The sequence below is a fragment of the Canis lupus genome, chromosome 12, assembly GCF_003254725.2.
Source record: "Canis lupus dingo isolate Sandy chromosome 12, ASM325472v2, whole genome shotgun sequence".
NCBI classification, from domain to species: domain Eukaryota; kingdom Metazoa; phylum Chordata; class Mammalia; order Carnivora; family Canidae; genus Canis; species Canis lupus.
Genome location: NC_064254.1, coordinates 1842082 through 1867442, shown reverse-complemented (window position 1 = coordinate 1867442; position 25361 = coordinate 1842082). Strand labels below are relative to the sequence as shown.

The 25361-nt window shown below is 37.4% G+C and overlaps 1 protein-coding gene across 1 annotated transcript in view; it reads left to right on the top strand.

Annotated features, from left to right (window-relative positions):
• TSBP1 (testis expressed basic protein 1) overlaps window positions 1–25361 on the top strand; it is a 155717-nt gene that overhangs the window by 117811 nt on the left and 12545 nt on the right. The window contains exons 30-32 of the mRNA XM_049091970.1: window positions 519–539; window positions 14458–14478; window positions 15542–15556. Coding sequence (XP_048947927.1) covers window positions 519–539; window positions 14458–14478; window positions 15542–15556 — 57 coding nt within the window. The remainder of the gene's footprint in view (window positions 1–518; window positions 540–14457; window positions 14479–15541; window positions 15557–25361) is intronic.

The window sequence follows — 25361 nt, the reverse complement described above, 5'->3', positions numbered from 1 at the left end:
AGAGATACTTGAGAGGCTAAAGGAAAAGAATCAACTTCTTTGTAAAAAGGATGAACTCATTTATAATACTTATGTATTAAATTCTGGGCTATGCAAGGATTTTAATATATAAGGAATGCACAAAAGAATGAGTTACTTTTTAATGTAGAGTTCTAAGAAAAATTTTTCAGTTAGCATGGATTTTATAGACCCATAGCAGATGAGTGAGTAAACTATGATCCACTCAGTCTAAAAAACTATGAATTTAAAAAAAATAAAAATAAAAAATAAATAAAAAATAAAAAAATAAAAAACTATGAATTTAGGTTCTCTCCAGTCCTAAGACTGTATCTCACATGCCTCCTAAAGGACCAGCTTGCTAGGAATCATAGCATCAAACTAACTATGTAGAAGTGTATGTGTTTTTTTAGTGTTATTTTTTGGACACCCCAAGGGATATTTATAAGAGAAATATGTTGTATACTTAACAGCTAGGATGATGATGATAATAATAATAATAATAATTGTTTTTATTTTAGCAAAAGCTCCACCACCTCCTTGTAAGTACAGTATCTTGTTTATAAGTCAACTGCAATAGTATGTTGCTACATGCACAGGACTATAATTAAGTTCTATTATCATTGTTTTTCACTGGAGGAAAAGCCAAGAATTTTACTGTGTTACTGAATTATTTATCAATTCAATTCAATTATCTTGAAACTAAACCCAAAGGATTTATAGAAAGAATAAACATAGAAGTGCACTATCATTCGATCAAGTCAGCTGACTTGCCATTAACAAAGAAGAATGTCCTTAACTAGCAAAATAAATAAGTTGGAACTAAGGGGGGAAAAAAGAAAAGAAAAATACAAGGAAGAGGGACAATTTTTAACAAATGCCTCTATGAATCTTCTAAATCATACACACAGGATCCAAAAATTTAGTTAGAAGTCTGAACAATTAAAGAAATTAAAAGAATTGACTATGCTTATATTTCTTCTAAGGTATCAAAATTAAAAGAATATAATCAATTAGGAATAATATTACAAATAGAATGGGAAGAGAAATCCTAAAAAGTAAAAGATAAATAATGTGGGAAACCAAAACAACAAAGTGCAAAAAAATCAAATATCAAGATACTATACTGTATAGAAGAATTACTATTGACCCAATACTATTGACTATTACTAACTTAATAGAATTAGAATTACTATTGACCCAATTCATACTAACAAAAGAAGCGTATCAATAAAAAAAAAGTATTTTTAAAAGTAAGAGATTACATGAGATTAGATTTTATGATAATTGAGGATAAACAGCTAAAAATTGTCATATAGTCTAGACTAAATTTTTAAAAAGCCAACTTCAAAAGTTCCACTTATAAACTTAGAAGACTGTCATACTATGAGAAATTATGATTCCTTCAAGAAAAAAGGAAACATTTCAGAACACTGAGAAAGCTTAGGCCATTCGCCCAAAAGCATATCAGATTTATCAACAATGGGCATCGTGTACATGAAAAAATGGTTCAGGTACTTTTGGTTCCAAGTCTGTCAGAAACAAAGAAGCATTCCCAAAGTCATAGAAACAGAAGGTCTTCCAGTGTCTCCTTCTTCTGATCACCATGTTGGGAAGAATGAAAAATGTCTAATTTTAATCTTGTCCTAAGGTCTTGTTTCAAATGATGCTACTTAAACTAGACCATGACCAGGTTATTTGCACCCTTTACCTTATGATGAAAATTAATTTCAAGTTTTCACTTCTTCTGGTTTCTTCACTTTTCCATTTAATACCTTTAATTTTTTTAAGATTTTATTTATTTATTCATGAGAGACACAAAGAGAGAGAGGCAGAGACACAGGCAGAGGGAGAAGCAGGCTCCATGCACGGAGCCTGATGTGAGACTCAATCCCAGGTGTCTGGGATCTGGCCCTGGGCTGAAGGCAGCGCTAAATCGCTGAGCCACCAGGGCTGCCCTAATACCTTTAAAATTTTTTTGAGTATAGTTGACACATTATTTTCAGGTGTAAAACATAATGGTTCAGTATGTCTATATATTATGCTATGCTCACCACAGTGTAGCTACTGTAAGAAGACCAAAGGAAAGAGACTTCTATGCTTTTACTTGGAGAAATAGAAAATACAGAGGAAGTGGAAGAAACATTTTGCAATCATATAGTTCCTAACTTTTATTTAGTCCGCAGACAATGACACAGCAAAGCCCAGAAAAGGAGAGTAAGTCCCTAACATTCTCTGACTCAGAGATTAGATTACCTCATAATACCATGCCTTGATACTATAACAATACAAAAGAAAAGAACTCAACTAAAAAAATCAAAGGAGATATTGCCCAATATAACAGTTATCAGTAAAACCACTTTGGAAATCATTTTGACATTACCTAGTGAAGCTGTAGATATTCCTGTACTTGACATGGCAATTCCACTACCAAGTATTCATCCTATTTAATGATGCTGCTGCCAAATCCTGAAACTTTTTTGAGGATGGTGGGGAATCTGTAGTGAAAGTAGGTTGCTTCTTGACTTTCTCCATTTAGGATTCAGCCTTCCTTAATTTATCTGCTAAATAGCCACTCCTCCCAAGGTTTGTAATCTTCTCTAATTCTTTTTAAGCTTTGTAAGCTCAAACATTTTTTTAAAATTCCTTCATTGTTATTTTAGAACACTTACAGAAAGAGTTCAAGTAGGTACATGTGTTAACCCACCATTTTTATTTCGAAGTTCCATACATTTTTCATTATGTATCAAACTCCTATATGTTGTTCTCTCTTAATGGCTTGTCCTCCTTATTGCAAATCTGTAATTTCTTCTACTGCAGTCCAAATCATCTTAATTTTCATGATTAAAGATTGAAATATTTGTAACATGATAGTTAATAACTGAGAGGAAACTGGGATAGAGTAATTTTTGAAGTTTTTTTTTTCTTTCTTATGTCCTAATATGCTTGTCAGCCAAATTGTACCTTTGATCTTTCAGTGGCATGTGGGGGATAGAATTAATAAAACATGCATTTGATATTAAATATTCTGTTCATGCTTAGTATACTTACCAACTTTTGGATAACAAATCAGAATACAGAGGATGAAGTGTAAAACTGTTAAACTCTGTATATCTGAGATCAATTTTCAACTGGTTAGATTGGTGTAGATCTGTACTGAATTTACCCCAAAGATACAGATGCAATGAAACGCCGGGACACCTGCACCCAATGTTTATAGCAGCAATGGCCACAATAGCCAAACTGTGGAAGGAGCCTTGGTGTCCATCGAAAGATGAGTGGATAAAGAAGATGTGGTTTATGTATACAATGGAATATTGCTCAGCTATTAGAAATGACAAATACTGGGATCCCTGGGTGGCGCAGCGGTTTGGCGCCTGCCTTTGGCCCAGGGCGCGATCCTGGAGACCCGGGATCGAATCCCACGTCGGGCTCCCGGCGCATGGAGCCTGCTTCTCCCTCTGCCTGTGTCTCTGCCTCTCTCTCTCTCTCTCTCTGTGACTATCATAAATAAATAAAAATTAAAAAAAAATATAAAAAAAATAAAGCTTTAAAAAAAAAAAAGAAATGACAAATACCTACCATTTGCTTCAACGTGGATGGAACTGGAGGGTATTATGCTGAGTGAAGTAAGTCAGTCGGAGAAGGACAAACATTATATGTTCTCATTTGTGTGGGGAATATAAATAATAGTGAAAGGGAATATAAGGGAAGGGAGAAGAAATGTGTGGGAAATATCAGAAAGGGAGACATAATGTAAAGACTGCTAACTCTGGGAAACGAACTAGGGGTGGTAGAAGGGGAGGAGGGTGGGGGGTGGGAGTGATTGGGTGACGGGCACTGGGGGTTATTCTGTATGTTGGTAAATTGATCTCCAATAAATAAATAAATAAATAAATAAATAAATAAATAAAAACAGTAATTATATTTTATATTGAACCAGTCTGGACATAATTTCCAACATCTTTAGATGAATTAAAACTTCAGAAAACTATCAAACTGAGCTAATTAAAAGATACTTCTTATATACCTAGATATTATCTAAAATAGAATAGTGAGACATTAATTACAAAGTATAACAAAGTTTATGTACTTTTGTTTGTTTTTATATGCTATACTGTTATATCTTCAGGTTATGTTAATAAATAAATTCATCTTAATGTGTAAAAGTGATGTCTGTGGCTAAATAAAATTGTATTATGTGTATCAAAAATAAAATAAAATAAATAAACTTAGAGGTGACTCACTAGGGGTAGCCCTGACAGTTGTGCATCATTCTTCATAGGCCCAAGTGGTTGATTACACTAACTAGACCTCCAAGGAATTTCAACACTGTGGATGCTAAAGGTGTGGGCAGAGTCAAGCAGTCTTTATTTTATTTATTTGTTTATTTATAAATTTATTTTTTATTGGTGTTCAATTGGCCAACACATAGAATAACACCCAGGGCTCATCCCATCAAGTGACCCCTCAGTGCCCATCACCCAGTCACCCCAACCCCCCCGCCCACCTCCCCTCCCACCACCCCTAGTTCGTTTCCCAGAGTTAGGAGTCTCTCATGTTCTGTCTCCCTTTCTGATATTTCCCACTCATTTTCTCTCCTTTCCCCTTTATTCCCTTTCACTATTTTTTATATTCCCCAAATGAATGACACCATATAATGTTTGTCCTTCTCCAATTGACTTATTTCACTCAGCATAATACCCTCCAGTTCCATCCACGTTGAAGCACATGGTGGGTATTTGTCATTTCTAATGGCTGAGGAATATTCCATTGTATACATAAACCACATCTTCTTTATCCATTCATCTTTCGATGGACTCCGAGGCTCCTTCCACAGTTTGGCTATTGTGGACATTGCTGCTATGAACATCGGGGTGCAGGGGCCCCGGCGTTTCACTGGATCTGTATCTTTGGGGTAAATCCCCAACAGTGCAATTGCTGGGTCGTAGGGCAGGTATATTTTTAACTGCTTGAGGAACCTCCACACAGTTTTCCAGAGTGGCTGCACCAGTTCACATTCCCACCAACAGTGTAAGAGGGTTCCCTTTTCTCCGCATCCTCTCCAACATTTGTTGTTTCCTGCCTTGTTAATTTTCCCCATTCTCACTGGTGTGAGGTGGTATCTCATTGTGGTTTTGATTTGTATTTCCCTGATGGCAAGTGATGCAGAGCATTTTCTCATATGCATGTTGGCCATGTCTATGTCTTCCTCTGTGAGATTTCTGTTCATGTCTTTTGCCCATTTCATGATTGGATTGTTTGTTTCTTTGGTGTTGAGTTTAATAAGTTCTTTTTTTTAATTTTTTATTTATTTATGATAGTCACACACAGAGAGAGAGAGAGGCAGAGACACAGGCAGAGGGAGAAGCAGGCTCCATGCACCAGGAGCCCGACATGGGATTCGATCCCAGGTCTCCAGGATCGTGCCCTGGGCCAGAGGCAGGCGCTAAACCGCTGCGCCACCCAGGGATCCCGAGTTTAATAAGTTCTTTATAGATCTTGGAAACTAGCCCTTTATCTGATATGTCATTTGCAAATATCTTCTCCCATTCTGTAGGTTGTCTTTGAGTTTTGTTGACTGTATCCTTTGCTGTGCAAAAGCTTCTTATCTTGATGAAGTCCCAATAGTTCATTTTTGCTTTTGTTTCTTTTGCCTTCGTGGATGTATCTTGCAAGAAGTTACTGTGGCCGAGTTCAAAAAGGGTGTTGCCTGTGTTCTTCTCTAGGATTTTGATGGAATCTTGTCTCACATTTAGATCTTTCATCCATTTTGAGTTTATCTTTGTGTATGGTGAAAGAGAGTGGTCTAGTTTCATTCTTCTGCATGTGGATGTCCAATTTTCCCAGCACCATTTATTGAAGAGACTGTCTTTCTTCCAATGGATAGTCTTTCCTCCTTTATCGAATATTAGTTGCCCATAGAGTTCAGGGTCCACTTCTGGATTCTCTATTCTGTTCCACTGATCTATGTGTCTGTTTTTGTGCCAGTACCACACTGTCTTGATGACCACAGCTTTGTAGTACAACCTGAAATCTGGCATTCTGATGCCCCCAGATATGGTTTTCTTTTTTAAAATTCCCCTGGCTATTCGGGGCCTTTTCTGATTCCACACAAATCTTAAAATAATTTGTTCTAACTCTCTGAAGAAACTCCATGGTATTTTGATAGGGATTGCATTAAATGTGTAAATTGCCCTGGGTAACCTTGACATTTTCACAATATTAATTCTGCCAATCCATGAGCATGGAATATTTTTCCATCTCTTTGTGTCTTCCTCAATTTCTTTCAGAAGTGTTCTATAGTTTTGAGGGTATAGATCCTTTACATCTTTGGTGAGGTTTATTCCTAGGTATCTTACGCTTTTGGGTGCAATTGTAAATGGGATTGACTCCTTAATTTCTCTTTCTTCAGTCTCATTGTTAGTGTATAGAAATGCCACTGATTTCTGGGCATTGATTTTGTATCCTGCCACGCTACCGAATTGCTGTATGAGTTCTAGCAATCTTGGGGTGGAGACTTTTGGGTTCTCTATGTAGAGTATCATGTCATCGGCGAAGAGGGAGAGTTTGACTTCTTCTTTGCCAATTTGAATGCCTTTAATGTCTTTTTGTTGTCTGATTGCTGAGGCTAGGACTTCCAGTACTATGTTGAACAGCAGTGGTGAGAGTGGACATCCCTGTCTTGTTCCTGATTTTAGGGGAAAGGCTCCCAGTGCTTCCCCATTGAGAATGATATTTGCTGTGGGCTTTTCATAGATGGCTTTTAAGATGTCAAGGAATGTTCCCTCTATCCCTACACTCTGAAGAGTTTTGATCAGAAATGGATGCTGTATTTTGTCAAATGCTTTCTCTGCATCTAATGAGAGGATCATATGGTTCTTGGTTTTTCTCTTGCTGATATGATGAATCACATTGATTGTTTTACAGGTGTTGAACCAGCCTTGTGTCCCAGGGATAAATCCTACTTGGTCATGGTGAATAATTTTCTTAATGTACTGTTGGATCCTATTGGCCAGTATCTTGTTGAGAATTTTGGCATCCATGTTCATCAGGGATATTGGTCTGTAATTCTCCTTTTTGGTGGGGTCTTTGTCTGGTTTTGGAATTAAGGTGATGCTGGCCTCATAGAACGAATTTGGAAGTACTCCATCTCTTTCTATCTTTCCAAACAGCTTTAGGAGAATAGGTATGGTTTCTTCTTTAAACGTTTGATAAGGGATCCCTGGGTGGTGCAGCGGTTTGGCGCCTGCCTTTGGCCCAGGGGGCGATCCTGGAGACCCGGGATAAAATCCCACATCGGGCTCGCGGTGCCTGGAGCCTGCTTCTCCCTCTGCCTATGTCTCTGCCTCTCTCTCTCTGTGTGTGACTATCATAAATAAATAAAAAATTTAAAAAAAAAATAAAAAAATAAAAAAATAAAAAATAAAAAAAATAAATAAACGTTTGATAAAATTCCCCTGGGAAGCCATCTGGCCCTGTACTCTTGTGTCTTGGGAGGTTTTTGATGACTGCTTCAATTTCCTCCCTGGTTATTGGCCTGTTCAGGTTTTCTATTTCTTCCTGTTCCAGTTTTGGTAGTTAGTGGCTTTCCAGGAATGCGTCCATTTCTCCTAGATTGCCTAACTTATTGGCGTATAGCTGTTCATAATATGTTTTTAAAATCGTTTGTATTTCCTTGGTGTTGGTAGTGATCTCTCCTTTCTCATTCATGATTTTATTAATTTGAGTCTTCTCTCTCTTCTTTTTAATAAGGCTGGCTAATGGTTTATTTATCTTATTAATTCTTTCAAAGAACCAACTCCTGGTTCTGTTGATCTGTTCCACAGTTCTTCTGGTCTCGATTTCGTTGAGTTCTGCTCGAATCTTTATTAACTCCCTTCTTCTCTTGGGTGTAGGATCTATTTGCTGTTTTTTCTCTAGCTCCTTTATGTGTAAGGTTAGCTTTTGTATTTGAGTTCTTTCCAGTTTTTGAATGGATGCTTGTATTGCGATGTATTTCCCCCTTAGGACTGCTTTTGCAGCATCCCAAAGATTTTGGATGGTTGTATCTTCATTCTCATTAGTTTCCATGAATCTTTTTAATTCTTCCTTAATTTCCTGGTTGACCCTTTCATCTTTTAGCAGGATGGTCCTTAACCTCCACGTGTTTGAGGTCCTTCCAAACTTCTTGTTGGGATTTAGTTCTAATTTCAAGGCATTATGGTCTGAGAATATGCAGGGGACGATCCCAATCTTTTGGTATCGGTTCAGACCCGATTTGTGACCCAATATGTGGTCTATTCTGGAGAAAGTTCCATGTGCACTTGAGAAGAATGTGTATTCAGTTGAGTTTGGATGTAAAGTTCTGTAGATATCTGTGAAATCCATCTGGTCCAGTGTATCATTTAAAGCTCTCGTTTCTTTGGAGATGTTGTGCTTAGAAGACCTATCGAGTATAGAAAGAGCTAGACTGAAGTCACCAAGTATAAGTGTATTAATATCTAAGTATTTCTTCACTTTGGTTAATAATTGATTTATATATTTGGCAGCTCCCACATTCGGGGCATATATATTGAGGATTGTTAAGTCCTCTTGTTGAATAGATCCTTTAAGTATGATATAGTGTCCCTCTTCATCTCTCACTACAGTCTTTGGGGTAAATTTTAGTTTATCTGATATAAGGATGGCTACCCCTGCTTTCTTTTGAGGACCATTCGAATGGTAAATGGTTCTCCAACCTTTTATTTTCAGGCTGTAGGTGTCCTTCTGTCTAAAATGAGTCTCTAGTAGACAGCAAATAGATGGGTCCTGCTTTTTTATCCAGTCTGAAACCCTGCGCCTTTTGATGGGGTCATTAAGCCCGTTCACATTCAGAGTTACTATTGAGAGATATGAATTTAGTGTCATCATGATAACTATTCAGTCCTTGTTTTTGTGGAATGTTCCACTGAACTTCTTCTTAAAGGAGAATTTTAAGAGTTCCCCTTAAAATTTCTTGCAGAGCTGGTTTGGAGGTCACATATTCTTTCAGTTCCTGCCTGTCTTGAAAGCTCTATCTCTGCTTCCATTTTGAATGAGAGCCTTGCTGGATAAAGTATTCTTGGTTGCATGTTCTTCTCATTTAGGACCCTGAATATATCCTGCCAGCCCTTTCTGGCCTGCCAGGTCCCTGTGGAGAGGTCTGCTGTTACCCTAATACTCCTCCCCATAAAAGTCAGGGATTTCTTGTCTCTTGCTGCTTTAAGGATCTTCTCTTTAATCTTTGGAATTTGCAAGCTTCACTATTAAATGTCGAGGTGTTGAACGGTTTTTATTGATTTTAGGGGGGGATCTCTCTATTTCCTGGATCTGAATGCCTGTTTCCCTTCCCAGATTAGGAAAGTTTTCAGCTAGAATTTGTTCAAATACATATTCTGGCCCTCTGTCCCTTTCGGCACCCTCGGGAACACCAATTAAACGTAGGTTTTTCTTCCTCAGGCTGTCGTTTATTTCCCTTAATCTATCTTCATGGTCTTTTAATTGTTTGTCTCTTTTTTCCTCAGTTTCCCTCTTTGCTATCAACTTGTCTTCTATGTCACTCACTCGTTCTTCCACCTCGTTAACCCTCGTCGTTAGGACTTCTAGTTTGGATTGTATCTCATTCAATTGATTTTTAATTTCTGCCTGATTAGCTCTAAATTCTGCAGTCATGAAGTCTCTTTTGGGTATTTATAGTTTCTAATGGCTGAGGAATATTTCATTGTATACATTTATGCTTTTCTCTAGAGCCACCAGTAGCTGTATAATAGTGCTTCTGAATTGGCTTTCTGACATTGAATTGTAATCCAGATTTTGTAACTCTGTGGGAGAGAGGCCTGTTTCTGATTCTTTCTTTTGAGGTGAGGTTTTCCTTCTAGTCATTTTGCTCAGTGCAGAGTGGCCAAAAGCAAGTTGTATTGGGAAAAGGAGAAAAAGAGAGGAGAGAAAGAAGGAAAGAAAAGAGAAAGAGAAAAAAAGGAAGAAAAAAACGAAAAAAAAAAAGAAGAAGAAAAAGAGAAAGAAAAAGAAAGAAAGGAGAAAAAAGGGGTGGGGGAAGGAAACAAATCAAAAAGCAAAACAAAAAAAAAAAAAAAAACCACGGGGGAGTATCTTCTGATTCTGTGTACTTTAAGTCCCTTGGCTTCTCCTGGAACTTGTCCGTCTAGCTGGTCTTCTGGGGGAGGCGCCTGCTGTGCTGATTTTCAGGTGTTAGCAGTTGGGGGAGCTGCTGTGCCCCTGCCTGGTGCAGGGCTCAGTGGGGGTTGTTTACCCCGTTAGGCCCCAGGAGCAACAGCCCTAGTGGCGGGGCCAGCTCTGGAAACCTGGATTCAGCCCCCGCAGGAACTCCGGAGCTCTCCGTCTGCAGGGCCTGGAGGCTCCGGGGCGGGGCCGCTGATTGCTCAGCTCGGGGCAGGAGCGTCCTCGCTGTCCTGGGCCCTCCCGGCCTCTGCCTGTCCCGGGGGGAGGCCGGATCCTGGGCTGTGTCCCGGCGCCCTGTGCTCCGGAGCCTGCGGTGTTGGATTCGCGCTCCCGGGCCGCGCAACCCCCTCCGCGGAGCCGCCCCCGAGCTACTCCCGCCCCGCAGCCCCCTCCGCGGAGCCGCCCCCGAGCCCCCCGAGCTGCTCCCGCCCTGCAGCCCCCTCCGCGGAGCCGCCGCCCGAGCCCCCCGAGCTGCTCCGGGTCCCGCCGTGCGCTGCAGCCCTTAGGGAGCTCGGCGCACTCTCCTGGGCGCGCAGTTGCTCTGTTTCTGTCCCGGGGAGCCCGAGGGCATCCTCGCCCTTCTGGGTCCTGCTCCACCTCCCCGCGAGCCCCTTTCCCCCGGGAAGGTCGGTGCAGCTCCTGCTCCTCCGGGACGGGGCTCTCCTGTCCTGGGGACACTCGCCCCGGCCTCAGCCGGTCTCCTCGCGGGGCCCCTCCCCCTTGGAGGCTTTTGTTTCTTTATTTCTTTTTCCCCCCGTCTTCCTACCTTGAGAGAAGCGCGAACTCTTCTCACTGTTGCATTCCAGCTGGTCTCTCTTTAAATCTCAGGCCGAATTCATAGATTTTCAGGATGATTTGAAGGTTTTCTAGGTAATTTGGTGGAGACAGGTGATTTGGAGACCTACTCTTCCGCCATCGTGCCCCTCCTCCCTATTTCCTTTTTTTGATGAATTTCCATTTTCTGGTAAGGTGTTTGGTTCTCTTTTTTATTTATTTATTTTTTTATGGGAGTTCAATTTGCCAACATATAGTATAACACCCAGTGCTCATCCCGTCAAGTGCCCCCCTCAGTGCCCGTCACCCAGTCACCCCAACCCCTCGCCCACCTCCCCTTCCACTACCCCTAGTTTGTTTCCCAGAGTTAGGAGTCTCTCTTGTTTTGTCACGCTTTCTGATTTTTCACATTCATTTTCTCTCCTTTCCCTTGTAATCCCTTTTCACTATTTTTTATTTTCTCCGTATGAGTGAAACCATATAATGATTGTCCTTCTCTGATTGACTTACTTCACTTGGCATAATATCCTCCAGTTCCATCCACGTCGAAGCAAATGGGTATTTATAGTTTCTAATGGCTGAGGAATATTTCATTGTATACATAGACCACATCTTCTTCATCCATTCATCTTTCGATGGACACCGAGGCTCCTTCCACAGTTTGGCTATTGTGGACATTGCTGCTATAAACATTGGGGTGCAGGTGTCCTGCCATTTCACTACATCTGTATCTTTGGGGTAAATCCCTAGCAGTGCAATTGCTGGGTCATATGGTAGCTCTATTTTCAACTCTTTGAGGAACTTCTACACAGTTTTCCAGAGTGGCTGCACCAGTTCACATTTCCACCAACAGTGCAAGAGGGTTCTCCTTTCTCCACATCCTCTCCAACACTGGTTGTTTCCTGTCTTGCTAATTTTCCCCATTCTCACTGGTGTGAGGTGGTATTGTGGTTTTGATTTGTATTTCCCGGATGGCAAGGGATGCGGAGCATTTTCTCATGTGCTTGTTGGCCACGTCTATGTCTTCCTCTGTGAAATTTCTGTTCATGTCTTTTGCCCATTTCATGATTGGATTGTTTGTGTCTTTGCTGTTGAGTTTAATAAGCTTCTGCACAGCAAAAGAAACAGTCAACAAAACTAAAAGACAACCCACAGAATGGGAGAAGATATTTGCAAATGACACATCAGATAAAGTGCTAGTATCCAAGATCTATAAAGTTATTTGGTTCTCAATTTTGGTGTTCTCTAATCTGTCTGGGAAACTCCTAAACTTGCAATTTTCACCAAGATGCTCATGTTCTGCTCAATATTTTATTTCCAATGAATTCAGTCTCCTCAAAAGTTACCGATTTTTTTTTTCAAAAATAAAAAGCCCATAGGCAAAAAAGGAAAAGCAGAATAAATCCTGGGATTGATTAGAGTGGCTCTCTGGTAAACAAGAAGATTGAGGGAACTTTGTTTTTAATTTCAGTCCAGGCAGCAAAGTTTAAATATTTGAACACTGAGAAGCAGAGAATGGTATGTATCAAAAGAGAATGGAGAAAATGGAAAGGAAAGCAACTTAAATCAAACATTTTTAAAGTGTCAGGCACGTTAGATAAATGTATCTCTTAAAACCATAAGAATTCTATGAGACACATACTAACTGACAGAATTTACAGATGAGGAAACAGATTTACTGAAATCAAAGAACATATTTAAAATCCTACAGCTGTGAAGCAAAACCAGAATTAAGCACAACATTGGGTGATTATATTTAAATATTTATCATTTCAAATTATTTAGGGTATTTCAAAGGTATTTGTCTTTAATTTATATAAGTTGTTCATACGTTTCTTTATATGTTAGCCATATTAGCCAATATTAGCCATTAACGTATAGCATGATGAGCATGAGCTCATCATTCTTTCTCTAACTGGTTTCTTATCTGTTTCATGTTCCTTTATAACCAACCATCCATTCTGTCTTAGCTCAGGCTGCTATAATGGACTACCATACTGAGTGGCTTAAGCAACAAACATTTCTCATGGTTTTGCAGACTAGAAGTCTGAGATAATGATGCCAGCATGGTCAGATTCTTGATGAGGGCCCTCTTTTCTTGGTGTGTAGATAGCCACTTCTTATTGTCTCCTTCCATTCTCTGAGGTATCTTCTTAAAGAATCCTAATTTCATCATGAGAACTTTACCCTCACAATTTTATCTAAACCTAATTACCTCCCCACTTCCTAATAGCATCACATTGTAGGTTTAAGCTCCTACGTATGAATTGGGGGTGGGAGGGCACAGACATTCAGCTCATAACACCTTCTATATTCTAATATTAATTCTTTGTGACTTTTGGACTTAAAACTATTTTCTCTAATCTATTAAGTATGATGTTCTCGTTGAAAAGAAATATTTAATTTGCATGTGCTCACATATGGCAGTTTTTCACATTATGGTTTGTACTTTGGGGGTTCAAAGAAATCCTTGCCCTCATGCAAGATCTTGAAGATGATCTCTCATTTTCTTCCACATTTTAACTTTCACATTTAAATCTTTCATTCATCTGCCCATTCTCTTTCCCACTATACCAGCTGACTCCATAAAGACAGATCTTCCTATTACAGCAGACTATCTTCTAAAAAGAGAGAGCACATACTTCCTAAAAGGTCCTAACTCCTTAGAAAAACTGAGGGAAAAAAAAGGTAATGTGGCATTTGTTTTCAATATCCTGTAGTGCCTTTAGTGAGTTCTTTCAACATGAGTGCAATTACTGCAATAACATGCCCAATTCCTCCCACAGACATAGTCTTTGGGAGGGCAGGGGGGAAAGCACCTAGTATGATGCCTCAAATATTATAGACACTTATTGAACACTAGTTTTATAATCAGAAAAAAAAAATCTTCTCTCGCTTCTACAAGGCATATAAGGTGAAGTTAAACAAGCATGGATTGGAATACCAGATCACTACTTATTTGATCAGTGACTGCAAATAAGTTAATAATCTTCTCTGCCTCAGAAAATATTAAAGACAGTTAATAAAAAATAAAATAAAAAATAAAAAAAGGATCATGGAGGATCATGTATTAGAAACTCAAAGAATTAACATTTAAACAGATTTTGCTGTCTCCAATTATAGTGCCAAAGCAGCCAACTTTAAAGCTGACACTTTAAAGAATCAAGACAATACATAAAGAAAAGACCATAAAAGTTTAGGCTCTGAGGTTTTGGTGCTTAGATATAAATTCAGGCCCCACCATTTAAGTGATGTCTTATTTTAGGTAGATGCCTAAGAGATGTCTATCTCTCCCCAGTTTTTTCACTGGATAATGAAGAGAACAATAATAGCCACCTCATGGGACTTCTGTGGATATTAAAATAGTTAAACACTTGAAACAATGCCTGGGCACATGTTAATCAATCAGTATAATGTATGTATTTGGTATTCAAGGAAAAAGTTACATTGAAGAATTTTTGTATTTATTCATTGCTTTTATTACAGATAGAGTTGGGAGAGCCAGTGGTAAGTTCCTTTTCCATGTCTTTACTCCAAGGTCATTTCACTTTTTGGCTGTGGTGTACTTTGGCTGAATCCACTTGCATCTATGTCCAATGCTGCTAAAATTAATTTTATTAAATATCCTTTGCCTTTTCTCTCATACTCAAAAACTTACTAATTAAGAAAGAAATTTTAATTTTATAACTCTAAACAAACTGCAAATCAATGTGTGATTCCTAAATAGGCCTTAATAAATGCTATGGAAGCTTTGGTACTCTAAGGAAATTGGATATTAAAATAATTCAAAGAAGTGTATTAGTGTAATCTGCAAATTAAACTATAGTCTCATATCTGATTATGGTTTAGGAACTGGTAATAGATCTGTCCTTAAGGTAATAAATCTGTCTTTCTATTTCTCAATACAAGTGGTTTCTGGAGAAATAAATGCATGAAGATTTTTAAAATTTCCATGGCAATTTTATTTCTCTGGCAAATTTGAAATCTCTTGTTAGTATTTCTTATTATGTCTTCATTTCCATTAGTGAGAATTTTTAGAGATTGCCCACAGTTTGCTGAAAAACTTAAATGTACTAAGTAACTAAGAGGATATATTCCTCAAAACAATCAAGAACTACTTTCAAAAAAAATATATAGAATGGAACCTATGTAGAAAAGAGTCAACATTTGAGAATAAAGAGAAAGATCACTTGAGAGGCCAGGAAGAAAAAATGAATAAGTTGGTCAAAGTTAAAAATAGGAAATAGGGTAAAGTAATGGGTTCCCTTTCAATAAAGAGTCCTAGTCATAAGCTTCTCACACAGCAGGGATGTCACAAAGGGGCCACCACAGCAAGTGGGTGATGAAATGAGAATCTCACCACAGTTTTCTCCGATCTTAACACCAAGTATGGCACATACCCCATAAAGAACCATTTGGCCAGGATTTAAAGATGTAAAATAATGATTGCAAAAGTGTTTGTGCTGCTTGGGTATCATTTCATAAGATTACTGTTGAAAGATTAAGAGGAAAATGTGTTGTCCAATAGTAAGTTAACAAATAATTGTTTATGCTTATATTTCAACAAAAGCAGCACCACCTATTGGTAAGTACATTATTTTATTTGTAACTTCACTACTCAATGACTATTATAGTCCTATGGGCCTTCTACTAACTTTAAAGGTTGTCATTGTCATTGGGGCACAAGATAAGAATTTTACTAAATTATTAATAATTACCTTGAAGCCAAACTTCACTGATTTGTAGAAAAGTTAAGCTGAAAACATTTACCATTGTATCAAGTTATGTTCTTGAGAAGAGGAATAAGAAAATATTCAAAGAATTTAAATAAAATGAGTTAAAACTGGGTAAAGAAAACAGAAACAGAAGAAATGAGGAAGAAAAATCATAAGGAAATTTATAAACCTTATACCTAGTTCCCCAAAGTATATCAGAAGCCTAGATAATAAAGGAAGTGAATAGAAGAACTGGCCATCTCCATATTTCTCCTGGATATCAAAATCGATAGGGTATAATTGGAAAGGATACCATTTTTCTAATGGAATGGAAAAATAGTAGAAAATAAAAGTAAGTGGGGTAAGAAAATAGAAACAACAAAGTTAAACAAATTCAAATGGACTTTAATCATCTTACCATGGGTAGAAAAAGCAAATAGGAGTACTACTCCCAACCTAACTTATGCAAAGAAAATAGGTTGTACTAGTAAGAGAAAATAATTAAAATTTTGGCAAAAGATCACATCAACCTAGATGTTGTGGTAAATAAGGAAGACACATCTAAAAGTTACCATAAATATGAACTTTGGGAAGGCAGACTTCAAAATTGTACAGCACTAGCATTGTTAACAATATTAACAGCTCTGAAGTAATACAATAACTTAAAAGACTACAAAATGAGCAAACAACTGTTGACCAGAAACCTGTCAGATTTGGTAGATAGTGAGCAGTATATATATATATATATATATCCTCGAAGTCAGTCAATACCTAGCTCCTATCTTAACTAAGATAGAAAAAAATATTCAAAAGGCTTTTATAATAAAAAGATCTCTAAAATCCATAGAATTTAATCTGATCTCCACTGTGGGGCTGGAGTGAATAGGACAGGAAAGTGTGTGGGGCCTAATTAAGAACATAATAGGTTATGGTATAAGTCTTAATCTTATAAAAATTATATAAAAAGCGATCCTGGAGACCCGGGATCGAGTCCCACGTCAGGCTCCCAGTGCATGGAGCCTGCTTCTCCCTCTGCCTGTGTCTCTGCCTCTCTCTCTTTCTCTGTCTGTGACTATCATAAATAAATAAAAATTTAAAAAAAATTATAAAAAAAATAAAAAGCATAATTAGAGTTTTATTTAAAAAATTCCCCCAACTTTGAGAAATAATTGACAAATATAATTGTAAAAATTTAAAGTGCAAAATATGATGATTTGATATACATATACATTTTGACTAATGACCAAGACTGTGAATGATTACCAAGATCAAGATAATTAACATGTCAATCACCTCACAGTTAACTCTTTGTATGTGTGTGATAAGAATGTTTTAGAATTGAATTGTAGGGCACCCTGTGATAGGAAAGCCAGAGGGTGATAGGAAACTGAGTCCCTGCTTAAGGAGACAGTACAACAAATAGCCCTGCTGAGATACAGCAGAGAAGCAGCAGTCTGAAAAACACCTGGAGTATATGGGGGAAAGAAGGCAGATCTGTTCAGTAATCTTACAGTATATGCTGATGGGGCACGGATCTTTGGGAAACTTTTCTAAGAATAAAAGGGCTGGCAGGCTCCAATGCCCTCCCCTACACCCCCAGCCTATATATATATATACCTGTGGGAACCAGCACAGTCTGAACACTCCTCACCTAGTTTACTAACAGTGCACCCACCCCTGCACTTTTCAGCAGATATTACCCCTCTAGCCCCATCTCAGCTTCAGCAGTTTTCTGAGGAAGCTGCAGCCTCCCACAATAAATCTGCACGGACCTTGCTAGCACTGCATGCCCCACCCCTGTATTCTCCTGTGGACCCATTCTATCCAACATGCCTTTAGCCAGACTCCATCCTAAGTGGTGTCACAAGTATGGCAGTGTGCAAAGAGCCCCAGCAGAAGCCAACACCACCTCAGACTGACTCCTGCCTAAGAGAGAAGGAAAGAAAACCACACTCACACCAGTTCTACTGCAAAGCCAGCAATGGGCTGAGGTGGACATCTGATCTGACTGTAGGGCCCACCCACCAATGAAAGCTTCTTGGGGGACAATACAGAGAGCACTCCCTGGAATTTGGTGTAGCCATAGCTCTGGATAATACCTGGTCTAATTCAATTCAAGCCTGGGGCAGTTCCAGACTGGCCCACTAACACAGATAACAAACTCTGTCCACAATAGGCTAAGAGACCCATTGCAGATGATTGGACTGAAGGCAAACATGGCTTACCCACAACAGTAGGGTACACACACTACACATAGGAGACAACCCAGATACATCAGATTCTGAACAGGAGACAGTGCATTGCAGGATACAACAGGACCTCTTCTTCTTCATAAGGCCGCTACTTTCGAAGGCAGGAGATGTAGCTAACTTTCCTAACACATAGAAACAGACACAGGAATTAAACAAAATGAGGATACAGAAGAATATGTCCTAAGTGAAAGAACAGGGCTAAATTACAAGAGAGCTAAACAAAACAGAGATAAATAATGCCTGATAGAAAAAAAATGTTTTTATTTATTCGTGAGAGACACAGAGAGAGGCAGAGACACAGGTAGAGGGAGAAGCAGGCTCCATGCAGGGAGCCTGACGTGGGACTCGACCCCGGGACTCCAGGACCACGCCCTGGGCTGAAGGCAGGTGCTACCCAGGGATCCCCAATGCCTAATAGAAAATTTAAAGTAATGGCCATAAAGATAATCACTGGACTTGAGAAAAGAGGGGAGGACCTCAGTGAAACCCTCAACAAAGAGATAGAAAACAGAAAAAGAACCAATCAGAGATGAAAAACTCATTAACTAAACTTAAAAATATACTAGAAGGGAAAAAGTAGACCAGAGAAAGCAAAATGACAGATCAGCAACCTGGAGGACAGAGTATTAGAAAATAATCCAGCTGAACAGAAGAGGGAAAAAAGAATATGAAATGAAAATAGATTAAGAGAAATCAGCCACCCTGATGTTTATAGCAGCAATGTCCACAATAGCCAAACTGTGGAAGGAGCCTCAGTGTCCATCGAAAGATGAATGGATAAAGATGATGTGGTCTGTGTATACAATGGAATATTACTCAGCCATTAGAAACGACAAATACCCACCATTTGCTTCGACGTGGATGGAACTGGAGGGTATTATGCTGAGTGAAATAAGTCAATCGGAGAAGGACAAACATTTTATGATCTCACTCATTTGAGGAATATAAAAAAAAGTGAAAGGGATAAAGGGGAAAGGAGAAAAAATGAGTGGGAAATATCAGAAAGGGAGACAGAACATGAGGGACTCCTAACTCTGGGAAACGAACTAGGGGTGGTGGAAGGGGAGGTGGGCGGGGGGTTGGGATGACTGGGTGATGGGCACTGAGGGGGGCACTTGACGGGATGAGCACTGGGTGTTATTCTATATGTTGGCAAATTGAACACCAATAAAAAATAAATTTATAAAATAAAAAAAGAAAAAGAAATCAGCAACACCATCAAGCATAGTAACATTCACATTATAGGCATCTCAGAAGGAGAAGAGAGTACAAAGGGGGCAGGAAATTTACTTAAAGAAATAATAGCTTAAAACTTTCCAAATCTGAGAAAGGAAATAGAAATCCAGATTGAGAAGGCACAGAGAGCCCCCCAATAATTCAACCCATGGAAGTCCACACCAAGATAATAGTAATTAAAATGGGGGGAATCCCTGGGTGGCTCAGCGGTTTAGCACCTGCCTTCAGCCCAGGGAGTGGTCCTGGAGTCCTGGGATCGAGTCCCACATCGGGCTCCCTGCGTGGAGCCTGCTTCTCCCTCTGCCTGTGTCTCTGCCTCTCTCTGTGTGTGTCTCCCATGAATAAATAAATAAAATATTTAAAGAAAAAAGATAATAGTAATTAAAATGGCAAAAAGTAATGGAAAGGAGAGAGTTTTAAAAAGAAGCAAGAGAAAAGAAAATAGCTACACACAAGGGAAACATCATAAGGCTATTAGCTGATTTTTTAGCAGAAACTTTGCGGGTCAGGAGAGAGTGACATGGTATATTCAAAGTGCTAAATAAGTGCTAATACAGCCAAGAAAACTCTATCCAGCACTGCTATTATTCAGATACAAGAGATAGTTTTCCAGAGAAACAAGAGTTAGAGGAATTCATGACAACTAAACTAGCCTTACAAGAAATGTTAAAGTGGACACTTTGGGTGGAAAAGAAAAACCATAAACAGGAATAAGAAAAGTAAGAAGCACAAAAGTAGTAAAATTAGATATATCTATAAAAATTAGGGACAGCCCCAGTGGCCCAGTGGTTTAGCGCCACCTTCACCCCCGGGTGTGATCCTGGAGACCCAGGATCAAGGCCCAAGTCCCACATCATGCTCCCTGTGTGGAGCCTGCTTCTCCCTCTGCCTGTGTCTCTGCCTCTCTCTCTTTCTGTGTCTGTCATGAATAAATAAATAAAATCTTAAAAATTAGTCAAAGGATCCGCAAAATAAAAGGATGTAGTGTATGACACCATATACCCAAAACATGAGCAGAGAGAGAAGACTAAAAAAATATGGGTTTAAACTTAAGCAATTCTCAACTTAACATAGACTGTTATATGCAGATATTATATGCCAGTCTTTGATAGTCACAAATCAAAAACTAGTAATAGATATGAAAAAAATAAAGAGAAACAAGTGCAAGTATATAACTAAAGAAAACCAACAAACTGTAAGATAGCAAGAGAAGGATCAGAGAAGAACTACAAAAACAACTATAAAATAAGTAACAAAATGGCAATAAGCACATATCTATCAATAATTACTTTGAATGTAAATCAACTAAACACTCCAATCAAAACACATAAGGCAAAAGAAAGAATAAAAAACCAAGATCAATCTATATGTTTCCTACAAGAGAATACTTTCAGATAAAGACACTAGGAGATTGAAAGTGAAGGGATGCAAAAACCTTCATCAAGCAATGGAAGTGAAAAGAAAGCTGAAATAGCAATACTTATATCAGACAAAAATACTCTTTAAAACAAAGACTTTAATGAAACAAAAAAAAGGGGGCACTAAATAACCATAAACAGTATAATCCAACAAGAAGATATACCAATTGTAAATATTTACAGACCCAACATGGGAGTACTCAGATACATAAAGTATTTAATAACAAACATAAAGGAAATAATCTATAGTAACAGATAACAGTAACAGTAGAGGACCTTAACACCTCACTTAAATCAATGGATAGATAATATAAACAGAATAGCAACCAAGAAATAAAATAATGACTTTGAATGACACATTGGAATAGATGAATCTAACAGATATAATCAAAATATTTTATCCTAAAATAGCAGAAAATACATTCTTTTCAAATACATATGGAACATTCTCCAAAATGGATCACATTTTAGGCCACAAAAAAAAATCTTAACAAATTCAAAATGTAAAAGTCATACCATACATCTTTTCTGACCACAATACTATGAAACTAGAAGTCAACCATAAGAAAAAATCTGAAAAGAACATTATACTTGGAGACTAAATAACAAAATGGCAATGTATCAACCAAAAAATCAAAGGGAAAATTAAAAAGAATGCATGAAGACAAATGAAAATGAAAACAGGATTTTCAAATCTTTGGGATGCAGCAGAAGTGGTTCTAAGAGGGAGGTTTACAGCAATATAGGCCTACCTCACAAAGCAAGAAAAATCTCCAACAACCTAAACTACACCTAAGGAGTTAGAAATGAGGAACAAACAAAACCCAAAAGTAGTAGAAAAAAAGGAAATAAAGATTAAAGCATAAATAAATGAAACAGAAACAAACAAACAAACAAAAAACAGAAAAGGTCAATGAAACCAGGAGCTGGTTCTTTGAAAAGAGCAACACAATTGATAAACATTTAGCTAGATTCATCAAAAAAGAGTAAAGAGAAAGAAGGCTCTATAAACAAAATGGAAAATGAAACAAGAGAAGTAACAACTGGCTCCATAGAAATACAGAGGATTTTAAGAGAATACTATGAAAAATTATATGCCTACAAATTGGACAACCTAAAAGAAATGGGTAGATTCCTAGAAGCATATAAATTCCCAAAACTGAATCAAGAGGAAGTAGAAAACTTGAACAGACTATCAGTAATGTAATTGAATCAGAAATCAAAAAACTTCCAACAAACCAAAGTTCAGATGGCTTCATGGGTGAATTCTATCAAACTTTTTTAAAAGACTTAGTATCTGTTTTTCTCTAATTATTCCAAAATATAGAAGAGGAAGGAAAGCTTCCAAATTCATTCTATGATGCCAGCATTACCATGGTACGAAAACCAGATAAAGACACTACAAGAAAGAGAACTACAGACCAATATCTCTGATGAGCTTGGATGCAAAAGTCCTCAACAAAATATTAGCAAGCTGCAGACAACATATTTTTAAAAAGCATTCTCCACAGTCAGGTGAGGAGATTTATTCCTGGAATGCAAGTGGTTCAATATACACAAATCAATCGATATGATACATCATGTCAACAAGGGAAAGGATAAAAACTAAATGATTTTTTAATAGATGCAGAAAAAGCATTTGACAGAGTACAGCATCCATTCATAATAAAAACCCTCAACAAAGTTGGTTTAGAAGAAATATACTTCAACATAATAAAAACTATATAAGAAAAACCCACAGATACCTCATCCTTAATGGGTAAAAACTGAAAGGCTTTCCCATTTAAAGTCAGGAATAAGACAAAGATGTCCACTCCCACCACTTTCATTCAACAGAATTCTGGAAGTCCTAGCCACACCACTTAGACAAGATAAAGGAATAAAGGGCATCTAAGTTGGTAAAGAAGAAGTAAAATATTTACTATTTCCAGACGACATGATACTATATATAAAAAACCCTAAAGACTCCACCATAAAATTACTAGAACTGATAAATAAATTCAGCAGGGTCATTGGATGCTAAATCAATATACAGAAATCTGTTGCATTTCTATACTACTAATGTAGTTGTAAAAAGAGAAATTAATAAAACAAGTCCATTTACAATTACACCAAAAATAATAAAATGCTTAGGAATAAACTTAACCAGGGAAGTGAAAGACATGTAGCATCTGAGCATCTGAAAACTATAAATACTGATGAAAGAGATTGAAGATGAAACAAAGAAATGGAAAAATGTCCCATCTTCATGGATTTGCAAAACAAATATTGTTAAAATTTCTATACTACCCAAAGCAATCTATCCATTTAATGCAATCCCTATCAAAATATGAGCAACCTTTTTCACAGAGCTAGAACAAATAACCCCAAAATTTGTATGGAACTACAAAAACCTTCAAAGCTAAAATAATCTTGAAAAAAAAAAAAAACTGGAACAATTGGGTTGCTCAGCGGTTGAGTGTCTGCCTTTGGCTCAGAGCATGATCCTAGAGTTCCGGAATCAAGTCCCACACTGGGTTCCCGCCATGGAGCCCGCTTCTCCCTCTGCCTGTGTCTCTGCCTGTCCCCTTTTTCTGTGTCTCTCGTGAATAAATAAATAAAATCTTTTAAAAAAAGAACAAAACTGACAAATTCACAGTCTCAAATTTGAAGATATACTACAAAGCTGAAGTAACCAAAACAGTAGGATACTGGCACAAAAATAGACACATACATTCGTGGAACAAAATAGGTCAGAAATAAAGTCAATTAAAGATGAACAAAGAATAAAGAATATTCAGTGGGAGAGAGTCTCTTCAACAAATGGTAATGGGAAAACCAGACAATTACATGTGAAGAATGTAATGGGTTATGTTTTATACCATAAACAAAAATAAAATCAAAATGGACTAAGTACCTAAATATAAGACCCAAAACCAAGAAAATCCTAGATGAGACCACAGGCAGTAACTTCTCTGACATGGGCCATAGCTCTCTGACATTTTTCTAGATATATCTCCTGAGGCAAAGGAAACAAAGCAAAAATAAACTGTTGGGATCACATCGAAATAAAAAATTTCTGCACAGCAAAGGAAACAATCAACAAAACTAAAAGACGTCCTACTGAATGGGAGAAAATATTTGCAAATGACATATCTGATAAAAGGTTAGTGTCCAAAAGTCATTTTACAACTCAATGCCAAAAAACAAATAAACCACTTTAAAAATGGGCAAAAAATATGAACAGACCTTTCTCCAAAAAAGACATCCAGATGGCCAACAGATACATGAAAAAATGCTCACCACAACTTATCAGGGAAATGCAAATCAAAACCACACTGAGATATCAGCTCACACCTATCAGAAGGGCTAAAACAAAAAACTAAAAATAGAAATATACAAGAAAACCTTATGCACTGTTTGGGAATGGAAACTGGTGCAGCCACTCTGGAAAACAGTATGGAGGTTCCTCAAAAAAATTAAAAATGGAATTACCATATGCTCCAGTAATTCCACTACTGAGCATTTATCCAAAGAGTATGAAAACATTAATTCAAAAGATATATGTAACCCTATATTATTGCAGCATTATTTACAGTAGTCAAATTATGGAAGCAGATGTATATATGTGAGATAGATAGATACATACATAATGCATACAATGAAATATCACTCAGCCATAAAACAAATGCAACCTTGCTATTTGCAACAACATGGATGGAGCTAGAGGGTATAATGCCAAGTAAAATAAGTCAATCAAAGAAAGACAAATACACACATGATTTCATTCAAATGTGGAATTTAAGAAGAAAAACAACTAATAAACAAAGAAAAAAAAGAGAGAAACAGAAAAACAGACTCTTAACTATAGAGAACAAACTGATGTTTACCAGAAGGGAGGTGGTTAGGAGAATGGGTGAAATAGGTGAAGGGACATTCTTTTGATGAGTAATGTACAGAATTGTTGAATTGCTATCTTGTATACCTGGAACGAATATAACACTGTATGTTAACTATCTTGGAATTAAAATCTGAGGCGAAAAAAAAAGAGGTAAAAGAAAAAAAGTAATTAAAGAAAGTTCCTTAGTTGGAGGAACAGCATAACATATAGACTTATCAAATCACTATTTTGTACACCTGAAACTAATGTAACATTGTATGTCAACTGTGCTTCAATATAAACAAGCAAACAAAAAGGTTCTTCACTTATTACAGTAAGGATATCACAGCAACTAGGTTACTGCTTTCTTTCTGACACAAGGACTGAGCATCTGACACACTTTCTAAGTGACCATTTTGTCAAGACAGTATCAAAATAATTGATGCAGAAGTTATTGTGCTTATTGTTGTTAATTATAAGATTCCCCAGTGGAAAATTAATTTGGGGAAAATATGCTGTACCCATAATTGCCTAACAAAACTTATATTTCTTGTATTTCAGCAACAGCTACACAACTTCTCAGTAACATTGTGATATTTGTAATTATGTTATATATTGGATTATTACAGTGTACATGAGACTATCATTGACTTTACTGGTTGTCATTTTTAGTAGGGGATAAAATAATAATTTTACTGAATTTTTGGAAACTAAGCCATTTAATTATAGAAAGAATAACCTAAAAAGGATGTTACCAATCCAAATCAAATGAGTTAGTAGTAACACATAATAATATCTTACTAGAGGAAAAATACATACTAAAGTTTTAAGTTAAATAAATTAAAGCATAACAAGGAAAATAGAAAAATAAAAGGGTATAAAATGAGGGAAGAAATTTTTAAATAACAAG